This window comes from Hevea brasiliensis, chromosome 18 (assembly GCF_030052815.1).
Source record: "Hevea brasiliensis isolate MT/VB/25A 57/8 chromosome 18, ASM3005281v1, whole genome shotgun sequence".
Taxonomy (NCBI): domain Eukaryota; kingdom Viridiplantae; phylum Streptophyta; class Magnoliopsida; order Malpighiales; family Euphorbiaceae; genus Hevea; species Hevea brasiliensis.
This window is the reverse complement of record NC_079510.1, coordinates 32,088,224-32,115,257: the sequence shown is the minus strand read 5'-3', so window position 1 is coordinate 32,115,257 and position 27,034 is coordinate 32,088,224. Positions and strand designations below refer to the sequence as shown.

Below are 27,034 nucleotides of genomic sequence, written 5' to 3'. Positions count from 1 at the left end.
CTTTTTTTTTATTTTTTTTTATTATTTTTTTTTTTTTTAGGAACTGAACTTGTAGATTTCTGTTTGGACTTAAATCAACTGATTAACCACTGTCTTCTTTTCTTTTCTATATATATGCACATGATTTACTTATTAGAAGTCCGGCCTCTACATTGGCAATTGAAATGCAAAACAGAGAATGTTCATACCTTATTTTTGACGTACTCCTTTCATGGATTTTTCTTCATGTTCATGCCTACAAAATGCAAATGAAATTTATTGCATCTAGTCATTAACAAAATTTTTTATCTGCTTCAGGTCTTTTGCAGATTCGTTTCAATAATGAACCTAAGATGATCTCTAGCTTCCAGGTTAGATTATCATACAAATTGACTAATACAACTGACAAATTTGGATAATGCTGTTCGTAAAGAAGCATTGTCAAGAGGAGTTGCTTTACTTATTTGGGTAGGCGGGGGATAGAGATGGGAAGCACAAAGATAAAGTATAGGCATGAAAGATAGGTCTGCAATGAATTCCGAAATAAATATATATCAGAATTAAATAGGGATGAACCAAGAGAAAGTATAAAAATCGGAATTGGCGTCTTAATCAGTAGTGACACATTTCTTGTGCATCAACATCAACCTACCGTGACGGGAAAGAAACTCTTTTTTTTCGCAGTCATTTTTTACATGAATGACAAAAGCATAAAAGACATAGAACTGCTCTTGTTAACTCCGCTTTATGATTGTTTCATTGTAATATACTTCTTATTGATCACAAAGTTTACTAATTTCCTTTCTGCTTTCTAGCTCCTTGCAGGTTCATCTATGGCATCAAACAGTCAGGTAGAAGAACACAGTGGAATTACATCCATTAAATCACCACCAAAACGTCAACCCACCACCTGGTTGGAGAGACTCCCTTGGGAAATCTACCTGGATATACTTTCCAGACAACCCATCATGTCTCTTCTGGACTGCAAACTCGTGTCTCGACTCTGGTATTCTTCAGTAAAGCATCCATCGCTGGCTAACATGCACCTGAACCATGCAACTGAGGATGATCTATACCTGCTATTATTTTCTGACTGGCCAAAAAGCAAGCTTCAACTTGTGCAAGTAAGGCATCCAGAAGGAACAAGAACAGTAAAGACGCTCAAGACCACATTTGACTCTGTGTTGCCCGAGTTCGAAGTGGTAGGTTCTTGTAATGGATTGGTATGTCTCTACAACTACCACTTTGATGACCCACTTTACATATTGAATCCCTTTGCTATTGAGTACAGGGAGTTGCCCAGATTTGAGGCATCTCCACCTTCAAACATTTGCAGAGTGGTTTTTGGATTCGGATTCCATCCGAATATAAAAGAGTACAAGGTGATAAAAATAGTTTATTACATGCAAAGGAACAATGATCTTTACGGTGGCAACCCAGAGGCTTTTGTGCTTACTATGGCCAATGATACTCCTATATGGGGAAATATTGGCAAAATAGGTTATGACCTTAGTGGTCCAACCTCAGAGGCCTTAGTGAATGGAAAACTTCACTGGCTGACTTTTATCCTTGTCCATGAAGAGGTGAGTTATAGACAGATCATATCATTTGACCTAGAAACTGAGCAATTCCAAGTTGTTCCAAGACCAAGTTGTGGAGGTCTAAATCAAAGCAATTATCATCTAGTGACATTAAGAGGTTGTCTTTCAGCAGTTGTTTGTGGTGGCGGGTCAAATGAGATATGGGTGATGAAGGTTTACAATGTGCAGACATCTTGGAGTAAGGAATTGGTTATTGGGAATTATGTGCCTCATGGAATGCCCATGGCTATTCCTCCTTTTAGAAGAAAAAAGAATGGATATCAAGGTGGAGCATTTAGAGTTTTATGTGGTTTGAAAAATGGGGAGATATTGATTTTGCATAGTAGAAGATCCATTGTCTCTTATGACCCAAATAATGGAGAATTCAAGGAGCTTAATTTCCAGGGACTTCCTCTCGAATTCCAAGCAACTGTTCATATGGGTAGCCTCATTTCAGTTCATACACTGTTTAGCATGGAAATTAAAGAGTAAAATGCAAATAATAATAATAATTAAGATGAAACTTTCATCTTATGGATGAAAGTCTAGACTCTTACTATGGATAATGAAATATTTGTTTTATCTTACACTTCCATCTTTTTAGTTTATATATTTTTGTATTTCTTGAAATTTTAAGTACTATTAGACTCTTACTATTAATTTTGTTTTCTCTTTTATTTTTGACCCTAAGTGTTTGAAATAAAATTGTACAATCCAATTTCTATCTTTTTTTTTTTTTTACCTCAAATCTCTCTCTTCATTTTAGGGTTGTTAGTATAATTACAGCAATTAGCATGATTATAGGAGATTTGTGTAGTATAATTACAGCAATTAGCATGATTATATGAGATTTGTATAGCATAATTACAGCAATTATTATTCTTGTCTAAATTAGCTCATATTCTCATGTATAAATAGATGTAATATCTCTGTAAATAAGACACAGACAAATACACAATCTTTTCCTTCATTACTTGTATTCTTTCTTCTAACAAGGGTTTAGTTCCCTATAAATAGCACCCTTATACTTTTCAGTGGAAGCAATTGAAAAAAGGAAAAAAAAAAAATCTTCTACCTAAAAAACCCTCCTTATCATTGTTGTTCCACTAATGCTGATTCAATTAATAATTTTAGAGATTCATATCCACTAATGCTTTGCGCTACCTTTGCACTAAATTTGGTATTGGTAAAATAGTCCATTCGATTTTTGTTGTATCCCTTAAGTCACGATATCACACTTGGCCTACATTTGTTTCAAGCTTCGTTTGTGTAAATCTTCCGCTTGCTATGTGAGAAAATGTCGGATAATAATATATCCATGTTATTCAAGTAACTGTACGCTTCTGGCTACTGATAGGGAGGGGTTAGTGCCTTAGTCTATTTTGATTTTTGAATAAGGTTTTGCTTGCTATTGAAATAAAAATTGATGGTAGTGTCTCGCCCATTAGAAAATGGTACCCATAAGGATTTCGCTTGATTGTTGGGGAGAAATGGTGCTGTTACCATTCGAGATGGGCACTGTTAGTTGTCATATAATGTCATTATGTTTATTACTTAAAACATTGAAGTGGTGGTGGATATGTGGTTGAATCTTATTTGTTACCTTCAATGGTTGGATTGTTGGTCATGTAATTGCTGTGATGCTTGGAAGGTGCAGTATAAGGAAAAACTAAAAGTAATAAAACATTTTTTTTTATGATCTTGTTAATATCTATTATGAAAATCAAATTAATTTGAATTTTAATTAATTATCAATTATTGTTAATGATGAGATCCAAATTGGTTAAGGGGCAATCCATTAATCAATTAGATTCTTTGGCAATAATTAATAGTCTATATTAAATTAAGCCACTAATTTGAGAGAGGTTAAATTAAAATTTTTATTAATTTAATTTGGTAATAAAATTTTAGATTCTTGCTTGAATAAATTAAGATATTCTAGCAAATTAAGTGGGTCTACCAAACAGAAATAATTCAAATTGAAAATCCTTGCTTGTATATTTACTTGTTTTTCCTTTGTTTCATGTGTTTTCTCTAAATTAAATTAATGCGATGTAGATTAATTATTGGTTATTGCTAATGGTTGGTTAAGGGATCATCTTTTAGTCAATTAGACTCTTTAGGCAATAATTGATAGTATTTCTTGAATTAGGCCACTAATTCAAGATAGATTAGATGGAGATCCTTATTAATTTAATTTATCAATCAAATTATTGAATTTTATTTTATTACCAATAGACTATTTTCTTTTTTTTTTCTTTTGATAAATCAAATTAATATGAATTTTAATTGTTCATCAATTATTGTTAATGATGAGACTCAAGTTGGTTAAGGGGCACCCATTAATCAATTAGACTCTTTAGGTAATAATTGATAGTCTATCTTAAATTAAGCCACTAATTCTAAATAGATTAAATCAAAATCCTTATTAATTTAATCTGCAGATAGATTAAATCAAAATCCCTATTAATTTAACTTGCAAATAAAATCATAGACTTAGTAATTGTTTATGTAGTGCTACATGTTGATTAATTAAATTTTTTTTGTCATTAATTAAATTGATTTACTCATAAAACTATAAGTTCACTTGTGCTTTCTTTTCTATTAAATTGTTTTTTGACTTAAAATTTATGACCAATTTAGTGGAACCTGAATTGAAGGCTCAGGTTGATATTAATATGGAGAAGAAAATTGTTTGAAATATTTGTGCAAGCCAGGAAGGTAATTTCATGTAGGTTATGTCTTGTTGAATTTGAAAAACATCCAATTTACAAAGGAGACTTAGTCAAATTTTGGGTAGATATGTAGTTAGTAGAATTGCATACATTTTCAATTGTTGATCATAATTTTAAATTTGAATTAATATGAATTCATAGACATTTGTTTTACCAATGATGGGATTTTAACATGTTAAGAGGACCACCCATTAATAGGTTAAACTCTTTATGTATTAATTAATACTTCCTTTTAAATTAAGCCACTAATTAAAAATAATGTAACTCTAAATTCATAATAATTGGGAGAGTTAGAGTCAAAAAGAGGAATCCTCTCTTCTTTCTCTCATTCAAAATCATGTATGAGATTTTCATTGCATTCTATCTCATTATATCATATTATGCTTTATAATATTTGAAAATCGTCATCGATACCTCAGTATAGGTAAGTTCGATATAGTTTTTTGTTTTAAAGTCTAGAAATATTTAAAATTAGCGGCTTAAAAATTTTCAAATATACTAATACTAAAAAGTACATCAAAGATGTAGTATCAATATTCCCGAGAGGCCACAAATTAAATAGTACTAATTCTTTCTTTTATCATGTTGATAAGCAAGTCGTTTTAGGGGGCATGTGTTGGCTTTTCTATCGATCAACATGATTTGAATCAAAAACTTGATGAAAGATTATCAACTTGTTTTTTTTTTTCTTTAATCTCTAATAGTTTTTTGTCCTTTTTTTTTTTCTTTTATAAACATGTAGATTTCTGTTGGGACTTATATCAATTGATTAACAGCTTAAAGCTAATTTCACTCCTATATTAACAAGAGAAGTTTAATTTAGTTTATTTTCAGCTTTTTATTCAAATTAGCTCTAATATTTCAATTTAAGTTTAATTTAGCTCAAAAATTAAGAAACTCCAAGAATTGAGCTTTTTGATTTTTAAGTTTAAATAAAAAAAATTAAGAAATTTAACTAAAAATCAATAAATTAAATTCCTGATTTTTTTATTTAAATTAATAAATTTAATCTATTAGTTTTAATTTTTGAGCTAAATCGAGTTTAAATTGAAACTTCTTAATTAATTTGAATAAAATATTACAAATGAGCTAAATTGGGTTTTCCTAATAAGTATAGGGGTGAAATTGAATCTTTTGGCATTGATTAACCACTGTCCTCTTTTCTTTTTCTTGGTTGGTTTTTAATGGATAATGGTTGGTTTAATTGGCAGGTGAAAATATCCGGGGGATTTAGATGCAGTGTCACAAAATGGGCATTATTGTGTTGACCATTTTGGTTAGCAATTGTTATCTCACAATGGATTGTTTTCAGAAATATTTCAGATTTAGAAATTTCTGCAGTTCTTTTGTATGCAGTGCTTGTAATGTTAGTATCCCAGCATGTCATCTTCATGAACTGGACGTTCCTCTAATTTTGAAGCATGTTTTATAAGACAATCTACTAATTCTCATAAGATTCTTTTCAATTATGCACCTAATATGATCGCTAGCTTCCGGGTTAGATTATCACACGAATTGACTAATGCACCTGGCAAATTCGGATAATGCTGTTCTTAAAGAAGCATGGTGAAGAGGAGTTGCCTTATTTATTTTGAGTAGGCTAGAGATAGAGATAAGAAGTGCTACCTCATTGTATAGAGGGTTTCTCTTATTTAGACTCGATTTATCATAAACCCAAAATAGAAGATACATGATAATCTATATATTAAATACATTGATCGAGTTAAGGCAAGAGCCTTCAATGAACCCGAAATAAATATATGAATGTCATAATCAAATAGGGATGAATCAAGAGAAGGTATGAAATTCAAAATTGGTGTCTTAATCAGTAGTGACACATTTCTTGTGCATCAACGTCATCCTACCGTAATGGAAAGGAAACTTTTTTTTTTCCAGTCATTTTCTACGTGAATGACAAAAGCATAATAGACATAGAACTGTTCTTGTTAACTCCGCTTTATAATTGTTTCATTGTAATTTACTTCTTATTGATCACAAAGTTTACTAATTTCCTTTCTGCTTTCTAGCTCCTTGCAGGTTCATCTATGGCATCAAACAATGGGGTAGAAGAACACAAAGGAATTACATCCATCAAATCACCATCAAAACATCAACCCGCCACTTGGTTAGAGAGACTCCCTTGGGAAATCTACTTGGATATACTTTCCAGACAACCCATCATGTCTCTTCTGGACTGCAAACTCGTGTCTCGACTCTGGTATACTTCAGTAAAGCATCCATCGCTGGCTAACATGCACCTGAACCATGCAACTGAGGATGATCTATACCTCATATTATTTTCCGACTGGCCGAAAAGCACACTTCAACTTGTGCAAGTAAGGCATCCAGAAGGAACAAGAACAGTAAAGACGCTCAATACCACATTGGACTCTGTGTTCCCCGAGTTCGAAGTGGTAGGTTCTTGCAATGGATTGGTATGTCTCTACAACTACCACTTTGATGACCCACTTTACATATTGAATCCCTTTGCCATTGAGTACAGGGAGTTGCCCAGATTTGAGGCATCTCCACCTTCAAACATTTGCAGAGTGGTTTTTGGATTCGGATTCCATCCGAATACAAAAGACTACAAGGTGATAAAAATAGTTTATTACAAGCAAAGGAACAATGATCTTTTCGGTGGCAACCCAGAGGCCTTTGTGCTTACTTTGGCTAATGTTACTCCTGCATGGAGAAATATTGGCAAAATAGGTTATGACCTTATTGGTCCAACCTCAGAGGCCTTAGTGAATGGAAAACTTCACTGGCTAACCTTTATCCGTGTCCAAGAAGAGGTGAGTTATAGAGAGATCATATCATTTGACTTAGAAACTGAGCAATTCCAGGTCGTTCCAAGACCAAGTTGTGGGGGTCTAAATCAAAGCAATTATCATCTGGTGACATTAAGAAGTTGCCTTTCAGCAGTAGTTACTGGTGGGGGGTCAAATGAGATATGGGTGATGAAGGTTTATAATGTGCAGACATCTTGGAGTAAGGAATTGGTTATTGGGAATTATGTGCCTCATGGAATGCCTATGGCTGCTCCTCCTTCTAGAAGAAAAAAGAATGGATATCAAGGTGGAGCATTTAGAGTTTTATGTGGTTTGAAAAATGGGGAGATGTTGATTTTGCATAGTAAGAGATCCATTGTCTCTTATGACCCAAATAATGGAGAATTCAAGGAGCTTAATTTCCAGGGACTTCCTCTTGAATTCGAAGCAACTGTTCATATGGGTAGCCTCATTTCAGTTCATACACTGTTTAGCATGAAAATTAAAGAGTAAAATGCAAATAATAATTATAATAATTAAGATGAAACTTTCATCTTATGGATGAAAGCATAGACTTTTACTATGAATAATGAAATATTTGTTTTGTCTTATATTTTCATCTTATTAGTTTATATATTTTTGTATTTCTTGAAATTTAAGTATTATTAGAGTTGTTTCTAATACTGTAATATATCACCTTTAGAATTTTAATTAATGTGTGTGCGTGGGTGGGGGGGAGAGGGTAAGATCTATTTTGGATTGGCATATGAATTTAAAATAATTGTGTTCAGCAAATTATAATACCCATCATTCGAAATAGACTTGCTTGTGGATGGGCCAAGCCGCTCTGGCTCGAGTTAGGGTCAGGCTTGAAAGGCTCTTCCCAGATCAAGCTAAGCCCCCCTCTCTCTCTCTCTCTCTCTCTCTCTCTAATCGTATGACGTATAAATTTATTTTTTAAATAATACAATTATTTAATGTAATAGAAAATTTGAAATGCTATTAATAATTTTGGTATTATTATTTTTATTATTATTATAAAAGTTAATCAAAACATCTTCATTATTGTGATTTAGTGATTTTTTGTTAAAATTATAATTTTATATAAACAATATAATTATTTTTTCATTTATTTAAATTTATTATTTAATTAAAAAATATTATTAATAAATTTAATAATACATAGCTCTTTTATTCCTGAAAAAAATATTTTAAAATATGAATCTATCAATTTTAATATAAATCATATATTTCTAGTTTAACTAGAAAGATAAAATGCATAAAAAATCAAGTAGTGAATGAACGCGATTTTTTTTTATATACAATGTGATGCCATTTAATTATATATATATATATTAATATATTAGTTTAGGTAAGCAAGAAATCCAAGAAATTAATTTTCTTTGACATTTGTTGAGTTAATTTTCTTATCCAAAACTTCAACATATTCTATCCTAGTATTGAAAATTTTTTAATATTTTAATAATTTTTTTTTTTACTTAAATTATATAAAAAATTATTAATTATATTGTATATTATATTAATATACTTTTAAATAAAATTTAATATTAATAGAATTAAAATTCTATTTATTATATTTAAGAAGTCACGTGTAAGATATAAGTATTTTAATTCAGAAATATTAATAAAGACCATTTACGTTTAGAGGTATTATAAACCTACACTATTTTTATGTTGAAAAGGATATGTTTTGCATTTACTGCAAACTACACTATCCCCAATTCTCAATCCAAACAATTTTAACACTGCTCAGGATACCATCCCCCAAGAAAATGGTTCACCATCATGTAAGTGAAACCGAAGCCTAAGTATATGTCCACAACATTATAACAAAACATGAACTTTCACTTTATCCAATACCAAACAATTTAAGTCATTGTGCCTGCAAAATATAATACCACATCATTGAAAGTTGAAATCAACATAGAAAAAAAAAGTAAACTAATGAAATTTAACCCCCAACTCGTACTCAAATTTTATCATGCCTATATTCATTGTTGGTGGAACTGCAAATTGCAGCAAAAAGAATAAACTGATACAAGGAATCTGAATGCACCAGATCAATATGCACTACACTTTTTGTTGTGATAAAAGCCCAAAAGAGGCAAAAACTGTTAATATTCCAACAATGAGTGTGAACCGAATTCTTGATCCTTTTGAACCTTGATTTAAAGCATTCAGCATCTGCCTTGTATACATGATTTAGTAATTGTTATCATTATATCTTTCTTTAAAAACTTATTCTAACTACAGTACAAATGCAAGTTGAATAAAAAATTAAATATAAGTAGGAATACATACATATATATATATATAATTAGTATCTTATTCCCAATTAAAATCCATTAGGACTTTGCAAATTTAATATTACATGAAATTATTTAAAAAATAAAAAATTAATATAATTTAAAAAAAAATAGTCTTTCGTTGTCATTATAATAAATCAATATAGGCATTTTTGACAAAGCCAATGTTCCTTCTTCCCTCTTTCCCTTCATACATTTATATATCGTATAGATATGTTGGGTCAAGCTTGAGCTGCTTATGGCTTTAGACACTAATTGAAATCGACCAAAAATCAACTGTTCCTATTTAAAAGTCTAATATTATTAAGATTGGATTGATTCTCACTAATCCTAATTCCATTTTATTTATTTACATCTAAGGTTAGTTTTAAGCTTTCCTGTGAGAAAATATTTGAGCATATAAATTGATGAAGGACAAATATAGTAAACCAATGACAAAATGACTTGAAGCCATTGAAAAGTCAAAACACGCCATTTGAACTATCAAAAGAACCAATAAGAAAAGGAAATCATGTCAAATGAAGAGATGATAGTTAGCAAGAAGGCTAAATGATTTAAAATTGAGATGGCAAAGTCAAGCAAATATTGACCGAGTTAGTCTAGTTAGGTGAAGACCGACCAACTCCACCAAATATACCACACACTACCTGACTTAGGAAATGTAGTTTACGTTTACTATTTGACGAGGACAAAATGCTCACCAAAGTTTTGCAACCATCTGATAGTGATATTAGTAGGATGAACAAGTCCCATAAAAGATCACTTTGCTTAGAGAAACCTTCTGACTTTCCCTTGATCCAGTACAAGGAGCATGGCAAACAATTTCTATCAGTAAGAAATTGGGTTTAATCTTTTTTGAACCTAATGAAGTGATGGTGCAATATTTTGTAAAGCATATGAGGAGAATATGAACTTGTTTCTCAAAAACAATCATTGGAGTTTTTCTCTTATGATTATTGATTGTTCTCTCTTGCTATGCTTTCTTTTCCTAAAAAGCCTACTAGTTGTTCTACATATTCCCTTCTATTTGTTCTTTTTTTTTCTAGCAGAACAGAGTCTTTTGGTGCCTAAAGATGTGACATGTTTTTTTTATGCTTTTACTTCCCTATTATTTAGATTTACTTCCTTCCCTTGTGGCTTTTGTTTTTTTATGTTTCTTTTCCTACTTTTTGTAACTCTTTTGCAAGTTATTTAGGCTATTAATAAATCTTTTGCTTGTCAAAAAAAAACAAAAGGTTACCTATTCTTCTGACACCATCTCTATGAAGGATATAATAAGCCTTAGTTATCTCACAGACACCAAATAAACCTACCATTGTGTGCAAATAGCTTAATAGCCAACTGAAAATGACAATATAACAAACATTCTCCAAGATAGGTAGCTTCTTCTAACTTAGGCTATTAACTCTTTTCTGCATTATCGACAAAACTAACTTAAGCATCAGATTGTGGGGTTCTAAATCAAAGCAATTATCATTTGATGACATTAAAAGGTTGCCTTTCAGTAATTGTTTATAATGCTGGGTCAAATGAGATGTGAGTGATGAAGGTTTGCAATGTGCAAACATCTTAGAGTAATGAATTGGTTATATTGGTTATTGGAGTAAGGAATTTTCTTATTTTAAAACTACCTTTTAATTAAATAAAATACTATATTATTCAAATAATTTTTAGAATATCAACACTGTACTCATTTTAACAGTCACAACATTCAATAATATACCCTTTTATATAATTTTAATCAATTAAGTTACTCTTAAGAATATTTTAATCATACAGAAGTTACATTTTAATAGTTTGTCGAAAATATCTTATTTTTAAATTTACTTATAAGTTAAAAAATACATTGTAAGTCAAATGTTAAAAGTAAGCAGTCAAACTAAACACCCTCACATTTCTAAGATTAGCTTTAAGCTCTCCTAGAAGAAAATTTTGGAACATATTAATTGATGAAGGACAAACTTATGAAACCAATGAGAGAATGACCTGAAACTATTTGACAAGTCAAAACACACCATTTGAACAATCAAAAGAGCTAATAAGAAAAGGAAATCATGTTAGATGAAGAGACAATAGTCAACATGAAGGTTAAATGATTTGAATTGAGATGGCAAAGTCGAGCAAATGTCGACTGAGTTAGTCTAGTCAGGTGAAGGCCAACTAACTCCACCATGTCGACCACATAAGACTTGACTTAGAAAAAATAGTTCACGTTCAATGTTTAATGGGGACAAGACACTCACCAATCTCTTGACACCGCTACCACAGAGGATACACCAGTGCCTTGCTTGTCTTACAAACACCAATGTACAAATAGCTTATCAAGATAGCCTAATAAGCATAGCCCACTAAAAACCACATTATAACAAACATTCTCCTAGATAAGAAGCATCTTCTGACTTAGGCTATTAACTTTTTTATTCTATTCTTTCTATCTACATTATAGCCAAAACTAACTTAAGCGTCAAAAGTATCCTCACTGACTTTAACTTGGATCACTCTTTTCCTCTTTCTGATTGCAAGCAATTCATAGCTAAAGGAACAATATTCTTTAGTTGGCATCGTTTGTGAAAACGATTGGTGAAGATACTTCTAATTGCTCCTAGAAAACAAATCTTTACTTATAATGCATTGCTCTCATTCATTTGATGATTTGCCTAAGTTTGAATACTCTTCACTAAAATGTTCACTAAGAACCACCCTAATAAAGAAAGAGGTACTAGTAACACTAGAAATAAAGATCTACTTCCCCATACCTCCAAGAAGGAAAAAGAAAAACATAAAATCAAACTATTGATAAAAAAAAAAAAAAGAAATAAAAACAACATTAAGACAAATGTAAAAGAATCAATGCTACCTCTAAGAAGCTTACTACAACTATTTTAAAGTGCCAATCATGCATACAGTGCTAAGAGTTCTCGAGGTAGTTATCTGGATTAGGAAGCACCATTTTATGAAATTAGGTAAGTGAAGAAGAGTTAGAAGGATGAAGTGGAGAAAAACCAAGTGTCAGACACAATTTATAAGCAATAATGCCTGGAGATTAAGGGCAAAAAACAGTTCATATCAATCCTAGTAGTAATAATAGTGAGTGTTCCCAATGCGAAGAAAATACCTGCTCATTCTATTTCCAATGAGAAGGTTCTTGCAATTCCTATAGAAAGATGCCACAACCAATCCTAATTAAATCCTTTTGAAAAATCAAAAAGACAATCAAGAGAAACATAAATGATCATCGAGGGAAAAGCACAAAACAAAGCAATAAAAACCACCCCAACCTTAAAAGGAAGACTTTGCAAGCTTGAAGTAAGGGCCAAGTAATGAAGAACAAACTTAAGCAATTAATGAGAGAAAGACACGATACCATTAACAAGTCAAACCACGCTCTGACAAAAGAGCAAATAAGAAAAAAGAGAAGTCACATAAGATAAAGAGAAGATGGCCAACAAGTAGGTCGAATGATTTAAAATTGAGATGGCAAGTCAAATGGATATTGATTGAGTTAGTCTAGTCAAGTGAAGGCTGATCGATTTGAACAGGTCAGCCATGCACCATTTAACTTGGGAAAAGAGTCTACATTCAATGTTTTGACAAGGACAAGACGCTTTATCAATTGCCTATTATCTTAGCACTGCTATTATGGGGGATATACCAATTAAGCCACACTTGTCTCAATTACACCAAATAAACCTATAACCACACTGAGATAACTTATCATAGTAGCCTAATAAACATAGCCAACTTAAAATCACAATATAACAAATATTCTCCAAGACAAGCAATTTCTTTTCGCTTATAATATTAACTCTTTTGTTCTGTTCTTTTCATCTTCATACCTCCATTGTAGTCTAAACTAATTAAAGTATTTAAGTGTACTCACCAGGTTCTACCTAATTCACTCTTTTGCTTTTTCTTTCACTTGATTACAGGTGATTTATAATTGAATATATGAACAGTGTTCTTCATTAATAACTTTCAACAGCAAAAGATTGTTGTTGGATGCAACCTCACTAAGACGGACTATGCTTCATCATTATTATTATTATTATTTTCCTTTTTATTAATGGCTATGCAAACTATTAGCTATGATTCTTTATCAAGAAGTTATTGTCATTTGATCAATGCCATTAAGAGGCAAAAGTTTTGCTAAAATTTTCTTTCTACAATTTAGGGAAGCAATTATTATTCGTGCCAAGGCCAAATAATGAAGCTAGAAAGTTGTTATTTCTTCCTTAAGAAGTTTTGTAAATGTTGATTTTTATGTATATTGTAGCCATGTAGCATCTAAGCATTTGATGTATAATAAGAAGGCATCTACTTTGACATTATCAGTATAACTGAGGCTGAGCAGTTTTAGGTTTGAACCAAAAATCGAACCAAACTGAACTAAGCTAATTAGGTATAATCAATTCGATTATTTAATTTAATCGATTTGGTTCGATTATCTTTTTTTAGTAATTTTAGTTTTTAATTTGATTCTTTTTTTATTATAATTAAAGAAACTGAACAATACTAAAATTTAAAGCCCATAGGCCTTCTTCCTTCTCTGGGCCTTCTCCTTCCTAATTCATTGACTGCATAACCCATTAAATCTATATCTCTTTATCTGCTTTCCTTAAACTTCGTATCTTCTCTCAAAATTTACTCTAAAATTTATCTTTCCATCTTATTTTCTGTATTATTCTCTACTGAAATAGAAGCTCTTCACTCCCTCAAATCATCTTTTTAATCTTTTCAAAATTTCCAAAAGCTATCTGTTTTACTTCATGGCTTGAGTGAAAGGCACTATCTGGAGGAAAAAGGAGATGCGGTTGAAGATAATTATTTAGATTTTTTTTTCCCGAAATATGAAGTCTGATCATTTGTTTGGATCTTTTTCTGTTTCGGTTGTTGAAATCTGCTTTGTTCTGATGTTTTATGGGTGAAATGTGCTTTATAAATTCAATTTGCTTTAATTCGGTTATTCATTTATTAATGGTTTGATTTGATTTAAATTTTTTATAAAATTTGATTTTCAGTTTTATTTTTTAATTTGATTTAATTTAAAAATCGAATCGAATTTTTTGCACAACTCTAGGTACGGCTTAAATGAATTAATGCATCAAAGTTGAGGGGGAAAGGTATAGCGAAGCAGTCCCCACAATTCCCAAATGCAGAAATTGAGTCCAAAAACAAAAAGCCATCTTTTGAGGATCGCGTGACCATTCTCATCTCTGCAATTACCACATCTTCAGTGTGGCGGTGACCCAAAGGAAAATGACGACTCGAGCTAACGCCAATATGCGTTGGATGCCTTGAGAAAGAGACAAAATTTCTATTTTTTTCATGAGATCGTACGTACTAGGTCAACTAGTCTTAGAATGATTGAAACAGAATCTTCCACACTCTTTATCTTTGTAGAACGAAGTGATAAAAGCAGCCTGGAGGACCCATTTGATTGCCCACAACTTTATTCGGACTTTATTTTACTAATTTTCACTGATATTGTTGCCTTTGATGGCGTTTTAGAGAGGCCGACATACCAGCACTTGATATTATTAGAATAGACTTGCTGCCATTCCAATGGGAAAAGATTAAAACAAGCGGTGAATTTCTATGGCTGGGAAAGTTGGATGGAAGGACAGGCTTGCATGAACCATCTTTATTTTACTATTATTGATTATGAATTCTTGTGAGTGTTTCATCTTTCAAGTTTTTGTTTGGGAAAAATTATTATTTAAAAAAATTAATAATGTAATTTTTTATTTAAAAAATATATTAATTAATTTTTATATTCTTATTTCGTTTGCTTTTTAATCTATTCAGTTATTTTAAATTTTGATTTGTATTTTATTTAGTTTTTATAAATTGAAAACACAATTATATAAGATTTAATTTTTCTTTTTTAAATCTTGAACTATGTAAATAAAGAGTAGTTAGAATAAAAATATAAAAATTAATTAATATATTTTTTAAAATAAAAAATTAAATAATTAATTTTGTTAAAATAAAGAAATAAAATAATAATTTTTATTTTTTTATTTTATCCAACTAATACTTTTATTATTTCTTAATTAATTATAATTTAATTAAGTACGTGATTATAAGTCGTGTCAAGGTTGACTAACTTCAAATTTACTTATAAATTTTTCTAAATTTAATATGATTTAGTTTAAAAATGATTAATTATATAAAATTAATGGTGTAGAATTTTAAATAATTTTTTTACAATTTTATAAATTTATTTATTCTAAATGAATTTAAATATGTTAATTTTTTTATTACTTCAAACATATATTTAAATTTATTTCCATTTTCACATCAATTCAAAAGGATTTTTTTTTTTAACCTGGATAAAAGAGAACTATCCCAAGAAAGTAACATATATTTAAGATCTGTTAATAATGATAAAATTTAAATATTTATTCACTTAAAATCTATTAATAATATAAATTTAAAAAAATAAATTCAAAATTTATTATAAATAAATAAAAATTTGAGAATTATTGAAAAATAAAAAAAAACTCAAAAAGTGAGAAATAAGCATTGATAAAAACACTCATCAATGGCCTTCTAAAGAGGAGGGTAAATTTCAATAATTATCCCTGAATATATTATTAGGAGGAACAATCATAAATCTTAAAGAAATTTATAAATCGTAAAATCGAATAAAAACACTCATCAATGGCCTTCTAAAGAGGAGGGTAAATTTCAATAACTATCCCTGAATATATTATTAGGAGGAACAATCATAAATCTTAAAGAAATTTATAAATCGTAAAATCGAATATGGAGAATATTTTTATTAAAAAAACTTTTGAAAAAAAATCTGTTACTATTGAGATTGGGATAGAATCCTATGATTGAAACTTTTCACTTTTTCATGTAAATCTTTTCTTTTCTTTTTGGACTGCATTTTTTTTTTCCCTTTTCTCTCTTTTGCCTTTGTTGGCCATTATCTATAGAAAGCAAACACTGAAATCAATCAACATATCAACTTCATGCCTAGGAAATGATTTGAGTTGTTCAAGATTCAATTTAATAAAAATTTAATTTATTTTATTTATAAATAAATTAAGCTCAAATTAAAAAGCATTCGACTTGTTAAAATTTATAAGTCGATTTCTTTATAAACTTACGAATTAGCTCATTTGAAAGTTCATGTAACACTTTTAATTTTTAAATTTATTATTTAGTGAATAAATATTAATATTTTATTTTATTTAAATTTTAGGAAATTATTTGAAATTTTTCGAATTTTAGAAATTGGGTTTAATTTTTTAAAAATATAAAACTTTGATGATTTTTAAAAATTAATTTAAAGTTCACGTGGCAAAATTAAAAATATATTTGGACTCTACGAATTTTTTTGAGTTTTCTAGAATTTTTTCGGAATTTTTGGGTCTCGTTTTATGTTACAAGACTGAGTAAAAATTTAAAATTTTGTATTCTGAATCGGACCGGCCGAATTGAACTGGATCGGATCAAACCCGTTAAATCTGACCGGCCCTTTCTTTTCTTCTTCCTTCCTAGCGCGCGCATCTGACACAAAATTCATAGTAATCATTTCCCACTTCCATTCTGGGATAGGGAGCTCTTGCAGCTTCCCTGACGGCCTCTGGTATTCAAACTTCACCTTTTGACAAGTCAAGCACTTGGATACAAAGTCTGCTGTGTCTCTCTTCATGCCATTCCACCAATAGCTATCTTTCACATCATGGTACATCTTGGTGGAGCCTGGGTGAACATTGTACAGTATATAGTGTGCCTCTCACATGATTTTATTTTTGAGATTGTCCATACCAGGCACACATATCCTGGAACCTTGGATATCATTAGCAAATCCAAACTCATCATCTTCACCCCAATACTCTTTTTATGATCTTCATCAATTGCTGGTCTCTGTGCTGGGAAACTCTGACTCTATCTCACAGGTCTGGTCTTACTGAAAAATGGGCCAACAATACCCCCTCATCAGAAAGATCTAAAATCAGACCTTGATCCATCAACTCATGTGCTTCCTGAATCAACGGTCTCTTCTCCTTTAATATGTGAGCCAAGCTGCTCGAAGATTTTCTGCTCGAAGCATCTGCTACTACATTGGCCTTCCCAGGGTGGTACTGGATGGTACAATCATAGTCCTTCAGAAGCTCCATCCATCTCCTCTGTCTCAAATTTAAATCCCTCTATTGGAAGATGTACTTCAAACTCTTATGGTCGGTGTATATCTTGTACACTTCACCATACAGGTAGTGTCTCCAAATCTTTAGTGCAAAGACTACAACCGCCATTTTCAAATCATGGGTGGGCTAGTTTTGCTCATACCTCTTTCGCTGCCTTAAAGCATAAGCCACTACTTTTCCATTCTGTATCAAAACACACCCTAAGCCAACTCTAGAAGCATCACAGTACACGGTATATCCTTCACCACTCATCGGTAAGGTCAACACAGGGGCGGTGGTTAGACACTCCTTAAGCTTCTAGAAATTCTCCTCACAAATCATCTATCCAAATGAATGGGACATTCTTCCGAGTTAACTTAGTTAGGGGAGCTGCTATCCTGGAAAAATCTTACACAAAATGCCTATAGTAGCCAGCTAGGCCCAGAAAATTTCGCACCTCAGTGACTGTTGTAGGCCTAAGCCAATCAGTTACAACCTCAATTTTCTTGGGATCCACTTGAATACCTTCACCAGAAACCACGTGTCCCAATAATGAGATGCTTTCTAGCCAAAATTCACATTTTGAAAATAAGCATATAGCTGGTGCTCCCTCAAAGTCTGCAACACCATCCTTAAATGCCACACGTGTTCTTCCTCGGTCCGAGAGTATACCAAAATGTCATCTATGAATACGATGACAAAACGGTCCAGGAATGGCCTGAACACCTTGTTCATCAAATCCATGAAGGCTGCTGGTGCATTAGTGAGTCCAAAAGACATCACCAAGAACTCATAATAACCATATCTTGTCCTGAATGCTGTTTTGGACACATCCTCATTCCTGATTCTCAATTGATGGTAGCCTGATCGTAGGTCTATTTTGGAAAAGAATCTAGCCTCTTGGAGCTGATCAAATAGATCATCGATCCGAGAAAATGGATACTCATTCTTTACAGTCACCTTATTCAACTGTCTATAGTCAATACACAGCCTTAAGGACCCATCTTTCTTTCTCATGAATAGAACAGGAGCGCCCTAGGGTGAAGTGCTTAGACGTATGAAACCCTTGTCTAAAAGCTCCTGTAGTTGCTCCTTTAGCTCTTTTAATTCTACTGGTGCCATCCTGTAAGGTGGCATTGATATGGGGTTTGTACCCAGCACAACATCAATGCAAAACTCTATTTCCCTTCTTGGTGGCAACCCTGGAAGCTCCTCAGGGAAGACATCCATGAATTCTCTGACAACAGGAACATTTTTCATGTTGACACCTTCTACAGATATATCTCTCACCAATGCCAAATGCTCTTGACATCCACGCCTCAACATTTTTCTAGCACTAATTGCTGACACCAAATTATATAGAGTCATGCTCCTATCACCATCAAAGCTAAACTCTTCCACATCAGGTATGTGAAAATACACATTTTTGTTCCTGCAGTCTAAAGTGGCATAATGAGTTGCTAACCAATCCATTCCCAAAATTACATCGAAATCCATTACTGGTAGAGGAACCAAGTTTGCTGGGAGGATCCTTCCATCCACTACTACTGGACTACTCGGAAAAACCATATCTACATCTATGTTGTTACTAAGCAGGGTAGCTACAGACAAAGGGCATTCTAAAGTTGTAGGGTTCTTACACAATCTCATGGCAAACACTGGGGAGACAAATGAGTGCGTAGCACCTGGATCTATCAAAACACGAGCCTCATAGGAATAGACTAGAAGAATACCTGCCACAACTACATTGGAAGCCTAAGCATCCTGGTGGTCAGGGTGAAAACCTAAACTTGACCCCTACCCTGCATTGCAGAACCCTGATATTGACTTCTACCTCCTAATCTGCCTCCAAATCCACATTCTCCTTGTCCTCAGCCCTATTGGCCACTGAACTGACTGCCTGCCATGTTGGAAGCACTAGGATACAATTGACAAGGAACATTTCTAACAGAACCCTGTGACCACATCTGTGGCTCGTTGAACACTGGACATTCTCTAGTAAAGTGACCCTGCTGGCCACATTGGAAATATACTCTTGAACCCATCATACAAGGTCCTGAATGTCCTCTTCCACACTGTGTGCAAGGTGCAAAGGAAGATCCTGAACCAGACCCATAACTGCTATAACCCGAACTGTGACCCTTCTTTGGATCCATACCACAGTGCAGATCCTCGAGATTTATGTTTAAAACCACCCTTCTTGTTGCTTCTACCTCTTCCTCTATAGTGACTTTGGCCGCCACTATCCGTGGTACCCGTGTAGGGAACACCTGAAGAACTTTCAGCTCTATTCTTCTTTGCTCTACCACTGTCATCTCCTGTATAGCTAATCTCAATCTGTCGGGCTCGATCAACTACCATGTCAAAAGACTGATCAGACATCGTGGCCAGGTTTGCATACCTCCTATCCAACCCCTTTAGGAACCTTTTTACCTTCATACTTTCTATAGCCACTGCTGGAGGGGCATACCAGCTCAGTTCCAAAAACTCTATAGCATATTCATCTACCGATCTTCCATTCTGCCTTAGGGCCTCAAAGGCCCATTGCTTTTGATCTCTGAAACTTTCTGGCATAATCTGTTGATAAACAGCTCCACAAACTGGGTCCAAGACAATCCCTCAATACGAGGTAGTATGTAGTTTGTCATCCACTGTCTTGGCACTGGCCCCAATACATGCTGCACACATTCTATAAGCCTCCTATCAGTCAACTGCAACTCCATGCCTGCCTGTTTGTAGGAATTCAAAAACCGATAGGCATCGTCTGATACATCATAAGTACCAAGCATTAACTTCTTGAAATTAATTATTTGTTTGTAGGGTTCCACTCTTGGTGCGGTTGACTGCTGCTGTTGGGTAGGGTGGACCATATACTGTGCCATCATATCGATGGTTCTCTGCAACCCGGCTAAGGTAGTTGCCATTGGGTCCATGGAACCCTGCGCCATAAAAGACTGATCCTAAACTGGTGGCAGCTGCTCTTCTACTTGAGTAGCTCTAGGCCTCCTACCTCGCCTCCTCGGGGCAAGCGCCTCATCCTGTGCCGACACCTCGTCAAGCACATCTGGTTCTGGTGCAGTGGCAGCTCTTCTACTTCTATGCATTTTCCTGAAATTCAGCAGTATTAGCCCACAAAATTTCAAAATGGCATGTTACATAACTTTTTAGACTTATATTTACACACACTTATATAAAGCAGAAACTAGAAGCAAAGATGGCAATGCAAGACGAATGTAGACCTTATTCTCCGCATGTGACTCCTATTAGACTCTTACCAACACTTTAGACAAATATTCCCCATGAATCTAGAGCCTAAGCTCTAATACCACATTTATCATGACTCAACCTATGGGCTAGACAGGCACTAGGACCTGGGCCAGTCTAAAGCCCCTGAGGCCCATAGTAAGCCTAACTATTCCTCAACCCAACTCTAAGGCCCATTTGGGCCCAATTTCAAGAATTCAACCGGACAGAGTTCGGCCATAAAATGGACCATTTAACAAGGAGTTTTTGACTCACCCAACCTGTAAGCACAATATATGATAAATTGGGGAGCTCAGTTCACCCTCCATATAATAAAAAGGTCATAACTCAAATGAGAGCTCAGCTCCCTCATCCAATCCCATCATGCATACAGTTAATAATCTTACAGGTCCAACATAACTTTTATAATACACGCCCAAATAAAATAAGTGCTTCTAATATATGCGGAGTCTAAAAATTTAACTCAATTATATAGAATACATTAAGTACTATCAAAGGACCTGCGAAGAAGAAGATCAGGTTAGCCACAACAAATAATCCTCTTGTAGCTTGGAAAAATAGATAAACAGGAGTGAGCGTTCGACTCAGAGAGTAAAATATCAATTTTAACCATAATTTCTATGGCTATCATGTGGAGTGAAATGCAATGTCATTATAAATTTCATACAAATCACATCAAAAAGGCAATTTGGAGCACTCACACACCCAACACTGTCAAACAATACATATATGGGAGCTGATCCCCTATACAGCCCTCTTAATCCAACCTCTGCCAGCGAGTGTCTCTCAAGCCAGACTTTCGCTTAATAAACCAAATGCAGGGTCCCAGCGAGTGTCTCTCAAGCCGTGTCTACCCCGAAGGACCGGGTCCTAGTGAGTGTCTCTCAAGCCGTGTCTACCCGTCTTGTCCATATCCAATACCATACCATACACACGCCACGCACGCACACTGCTCTAAATTACCACAAACAACATCCATGGCACTTCAACAATTATGAATGCAATATAAAATGTGCCTAGTGTTTAACTACATAGATACATATTTATAAGTGATGCATGGGCATACTTGAACATATAATAATATCGAAATTACAATTAAAATTAATATTTTACTCACAGACACAACCGAAGTCACTGTGGCGATTGGGCAGAGGAGGAAAGCTGTCCTGGCTCACCTGACAATTTTATTATAATTATTTAATAAATTTGGCTCAATACAAACTAAGAAAAGACCAAAGATGTCATAAATCGTGCCGAAAATCCGGCAGAGTCTCCCCTATACCTAGGAACTACTCAACCTGCAAAAGGGCTTAAAATGCACTTCTATATTCACAAACCACACACCCACAACTCAATCACATCACATAGTCCCTCCTGGGCCCATCCAAACGGTCAACAATCATAATATGAACATTTACAGTTTAGTCCTTATAATTAACCCTTTTGCAAAAACTACCCAAATGAGCTCTAAAAATTCAAAAACTTTGCCCAGGGTCCTTAGCATTATTACAAAGCCAATGCAAGAGGAATCATAATTTTCTGAGCTACCACGAATATTTTATGAATTTTTAATCCAATTTAAGCACTAGTCAATTAAGAAAAAGTAAGGTTCGGGTTTACCTATGCAGATTCTGACCCCAGGAACGCGCTCGGGACGTCTAACAATGGTGGGGTAACCAAAATTTCGACCCAATTCTAAGACTTTTTGGGTAGCCTGTCTGTCCGGCTTGAATTTTACAGACTTGGGTAACCGTTGAATTTCAGCGAATTGAAGGTATTAGACTGGCCCAGGTCCTAGTGCCGGTCCAGCCCATAGGTTGGGTCGTGACAGTTCATAAATAAAATTATTGAATAAACATATGAGTTTAATTATTTAAAAATTTGCCAACAAGCTAATTTAATAAGTTTGTGAGTAGGCTCCTCAAATTAGGTTTATAAGTGAGCTTGTTGAATTATCTCATGAACTAGCTCATTTATAAATTCATTTATATTAATTATTATATTTATTAATATTATAAATTTATTATTTTTTAATGATTATTTTATAAAATAGTATATTATTAATTATTATTTGAAATTATTATAAATTATTAAATGATTAAGTTATATAAAATATAGTTATTTATAATTTGAATTTAATTTTAAATGAAAATTATGTTATTTTTATATGGAAAATAAAGTTAAAATGTTATATGATATTTTTTTTTATAATCTTTTAAAATACATTTAGATTATTAAAACACATTTAAAGAAACCAATACTATTTATCTTTCACTCTTATGTAAGATTAAGGTTTAAATTATGCAAAAAATATTTTAATTATATAATTCTTAACAACTGATTAAACTTTTTATAAGAATAGTTATATAAGGTGTTAAGTGTGTACACTGTATAGGCTATAAAAAGTTAAATACTAGAGGTGATGTTTAAAAATTAAATATAATATATATATATATATATATATATATATATTTGTATTTCTATTACATTATTTTCGCATGTATTGGAGTCCCAAGTCAATCTAATTACGAGTTAATATTTAATTATAAAGTTAGAATTTTATTTAGAAGAAAATTAAATAAAAAAATATTTGCTTTTAATTTAGTCAAAATTGATTTTGAGTAGGATGTGGAAGACAAGTCGTACATGCACTTTGATACGTGTTACAAAGAGGTGCTGTACGTGGCCATTAAGCTGCGGAAAGGAAGAGGTGCAGTGTACCGAGTTGAGTAAGACAATTGTGAGTTTCCTTGAGTGTCTTGTGATGTAGGTAGATGATTTAGTGATTGTAATTATTTATTTTTAATAATAAATTTATTTGATGGAATAGAATTATGTTAAATATATTAAATTTTTATAATTTTTTAATTTATATAAGTGCAATTTTCATAATAAATGATATAAAAGTTGTGATTTAAGAAGGTGAATGTAAAATTTGTGGTGGAGTTACTTGATAAAAAAATAATTTTAGTTTATTGCAAAGTATTATGAATGATGTCTTTATACAATAAAGATTAACTAAAGCTTTGAACAAGAAGCAACCGGTGATTATAAAATATTATAATTGAGAGAAGTTTTAATAGAGTAGTAAGTATCATTAGATTAACGTTAATCCCCGATATAAAGCATAATGTCTTGGAAGATACTTAACAGTTATTTTGTGAAAAAAATTAGAGAGTTTATGTATGTAAAAGTCACTAACAAATTATTTGTACATGAAAAAGGAATTACACTAACTCATGAAAGAAAATAATGATGTGACAGAACACTTCAATAAGTTTAATAAATTAATTACCCAATTGACGAGCGTTGGTGTGAAAGTTAATGATGAAGACAAAGTTCTCTTACTTTTAACTTCCCCCCACAATCTTATAAAAGTTTAATGACAATCTTAACAGTTAGGAATAAGATATTGAAAGTATAAGAGGTTACCACAGTTATGTTAAATGATGAGAAATTCAAGAAAATAAGTAATAGTAATTAAGAAATTCAAAAAGATAGGTAATAGCAATTAAGGTGAAGCTTTTGTTACTGGTTCTAGTCGTGGAAGACACAATTCACGTGAAAATAAATTCGACAAGGGGTAATAGATTAAGGTTTATATCATGAGTAAACCTTAAAAATAAAGAATGCTACTACTACAATGAGAAGATCACATTCAATACCATTGTATTAAAATTAAAGAAGATCTTGCATAATTTAAACAATCTAAGAAGAGTATCAAAAAAGAAAAAGAATGAATTGTTACAATTGCAATTGATGATGATGTTGACAGTAAATGTTTAAATGTAGAAAATGATAAGAAAAAGAGAAAAGATTCATTGCAAGATGAGTAGTTAATGGATTATGCTTGCTCATTTTGTATTTGCTGAAAGAAAGAGTGATTTGATGTAATTGAAGGGAGAAAAAAGAGAGAGAGAGAGAGAGAGAAAGAGATAGTAAAGCTAGTCAATGGAAACAAGATAAAAGTTGAAGGTGTTGGTAGGGTGAAGATCAAGCTACATGATGATTATGTGAAATTGTTCGATGAAGTGAGATATATTTCTAAATTCAAAAGAAACTTGATTTCCTTAATAAGTTTAGATGTGTTATATTCATAGTGAAGTAACGAGAGTTAGCTGAAGTACTCTTGTAATCATGAAAAATTAAAAAATTAATATAAAAAATATCTACAAATTAAAAGGAAACATACCAATTAGAAGAATTAAAGCGAAGACAAGGGGCAACATTAATAATCAATAATGCAAGGAAGTACCTAAGATAAAATTAACATGTGTTGAAATAATTAAACTAATTCCATTTAACTTGAAAGTGTAAATTGTTAAATTTCTAAGTCAATTAAAATTAAGAGTTAATATTTAATTTTACAGTTAGGATTTTATTTAGAAGAAAGCTAGAATTTTATTCAAAATAAAATTAAATAAAAAAAAGATATTTGCTTTAATCGGGTCAAAATTGATTTTGACTATGATGTGGAAGTAAGTCCTACGTGGCCTTTGATATGTGTCATAAAACTAGGTGTTTTATGTGGCGATTAAGTTGCGTGAAAAAAAGGTAGTGTACCGAATTAATAAGATAATTATTGAATTTTTTTTGAGTGGCTTGTAAAGTAAATAAATAATTTAGTGATTATAATTATTTTTTATAACGAATATTCAATCTCGTTAAGTTTTTATATTTTTTAATTTATATGGATATGATTTTTATAATATAAAATAGTAAAATTAATTTTTTTAATTTAATTTATATGTGATTGAAGGTGCTAATTAATATATTGTTCTTAATTTTTTTCCTCTAAATTAAAAAAAAAGTAAAAGAAACTTTAAGGTTACAAATATATCCTTAAACATGTTTTTGCCTTATATAATTTAATTATTTACAAAACAAATTTCTTCCTCATATCTAAATATGAAAAAACAAAAATAACTTTTTATTATTATTTAATTATTTTTTTTTTATTTTTAAAATATTTTTATTAATAAATTTTAATTTAATAATTATAAAATTATTTTTAAAATTATAAGATTTGAATTAAACCCAATCATAATTTAATAAAAAAAAAACTCTTTTTCCAATTTATTTTTAAACTTTAGAATTATGGATATAATAATACAAACTCGTCAACTGTCATTATCTATCGCTTATCATAAATGAGAAAATTTATTTCTTGTGTCTAGCGAGTAATTTTATTATGATTAGATTTATGTTAAACTTTTTATAATTAATTGTTATAATAAAATTATTATATAATTATATTTAATTTTTTTTAAAAATTATATATATATATATATATTTTATTAAAACAGAATCTTTGATCACTGTTCATGTAACACTAATTTGTGGGCTTTTTAGTAAATTACAATTGAAAATAGAAGAAATACATTCAATTACAATAAAAATTCTTTTAAAATTATTTATTCGTTTTACATAATATGAGTGAATAAGAACATTTTTTTCTATTTTTTTAAATTATTGTTCAAATTATTGATTTTTCAAAATATAATAAAATGATACTCATATTCACAATTACAACTATTTTTTTAAATTATTTGCTCTTTGTAACACCCCAAAAATTTTAAATTTTATTGTTTGATGAGTATTATTGATATTTTAGTTTTATTTAAATTTTAAGAAATTATTTGAGATTTTTCGGATTTTAAAAATCGGGTTCGAATTCCGAAAATATAAACTTTGATGATTTTTAAAAATTAATTTAAAGACCACGTGGTAAAACTAAAAATATATTTGGAGTCTATGAATTTTTCTGAATTTTCTGAAATTTTTTCGGAATTTTTGGACCTCGTTTTCGATCCCGAGGTAGAGTAAAAATTCAAAATTTTGTATCCTGAATCGAACCGGCCGAATCGGACCGGTCTTCTTTTTCTTCCTCCTCCCCGCGCGCGTCCGACCCCTCTCCCTTCTTCTCTCTTTTTCTCTCTCCTCCCTCCTCCCCTTGCAACGCCGGAAAACGGCCCCAGAAGCAACGCGCAGCGCGCGCACGACCGTTCACCTTCCCGGCCAAAATTCGGCCAATCTGGCCACCAATCGGACCGGGTCTTGTGTCTAAACTCATCTACTCGTCGAGAGTTTTCCATAGACACCAAGAACACCGAAATCCGTTGAGCGGTTTGTCCGATTTTTGCCCGGGAAGTTTTTAGCCCATTTTGACTTTTGGACTAGATTTCTCGCAAACCGTGAACCCCAAGAGAAAACCGAGAGTACCAGAGCGCTCCACTC

At 32.0% G+C, this 27,034-nt stretch overlaps 2 protein-coding genes across 2 annotated transcripts; both read left to right on the top strand.

Annotated features, from left to right (window-relative positions):
- The first annotated feature begins 812 nt into the window (after positions 1 to 812).
- LOC110668701 (F-box protein At3g07870-like) lies at positions 813 to 2,051 on the top strand. Its single transcript, XM_021830021.2, has one exon. It carries the CDS (start codon positions 813 to 815, stop codon positions 2,049 to 2,051), a length of 1,239 nt encoding a protein of 412 aa, XP_021685713.2.
- Positions 2,052 to 6,284: 4,233 nt separating this feature from the next.
- On the top strand, positions 6,285 to 7,578 carry LOC110663654 (F-box protein At3g07870-like). Its single transcript, XM_021823043.2, has one exon. The coding sequence runs from the start codon at positions 6,340 to 6,342 to the stop codon at positions 7,576 to 7,578; it is 1,239 nt and encodes a 412-aa protein (XP_021678735.2). The 5' UTR covers positions 6,285 to 6,339.
- The last annotated feature ends 19,456 nt before the right edge of the window (positions 7,579 to 27,034 follow it).

Coding starts and splice junctions, on each gene's coding strand:
- LOC110663654 (XM_021823043.2), top strand. CDS start 6,340: ATGGCATCAAACAATGGGGTAGAAGAACACAAAGGAATTACATCCATC.
- LOC110668701 (XM_021830021.2), top strand. CDS start 813: ATGGCATCAAACAGTCAGGTAGAAGAACACAGTGGAATTACATCCATT.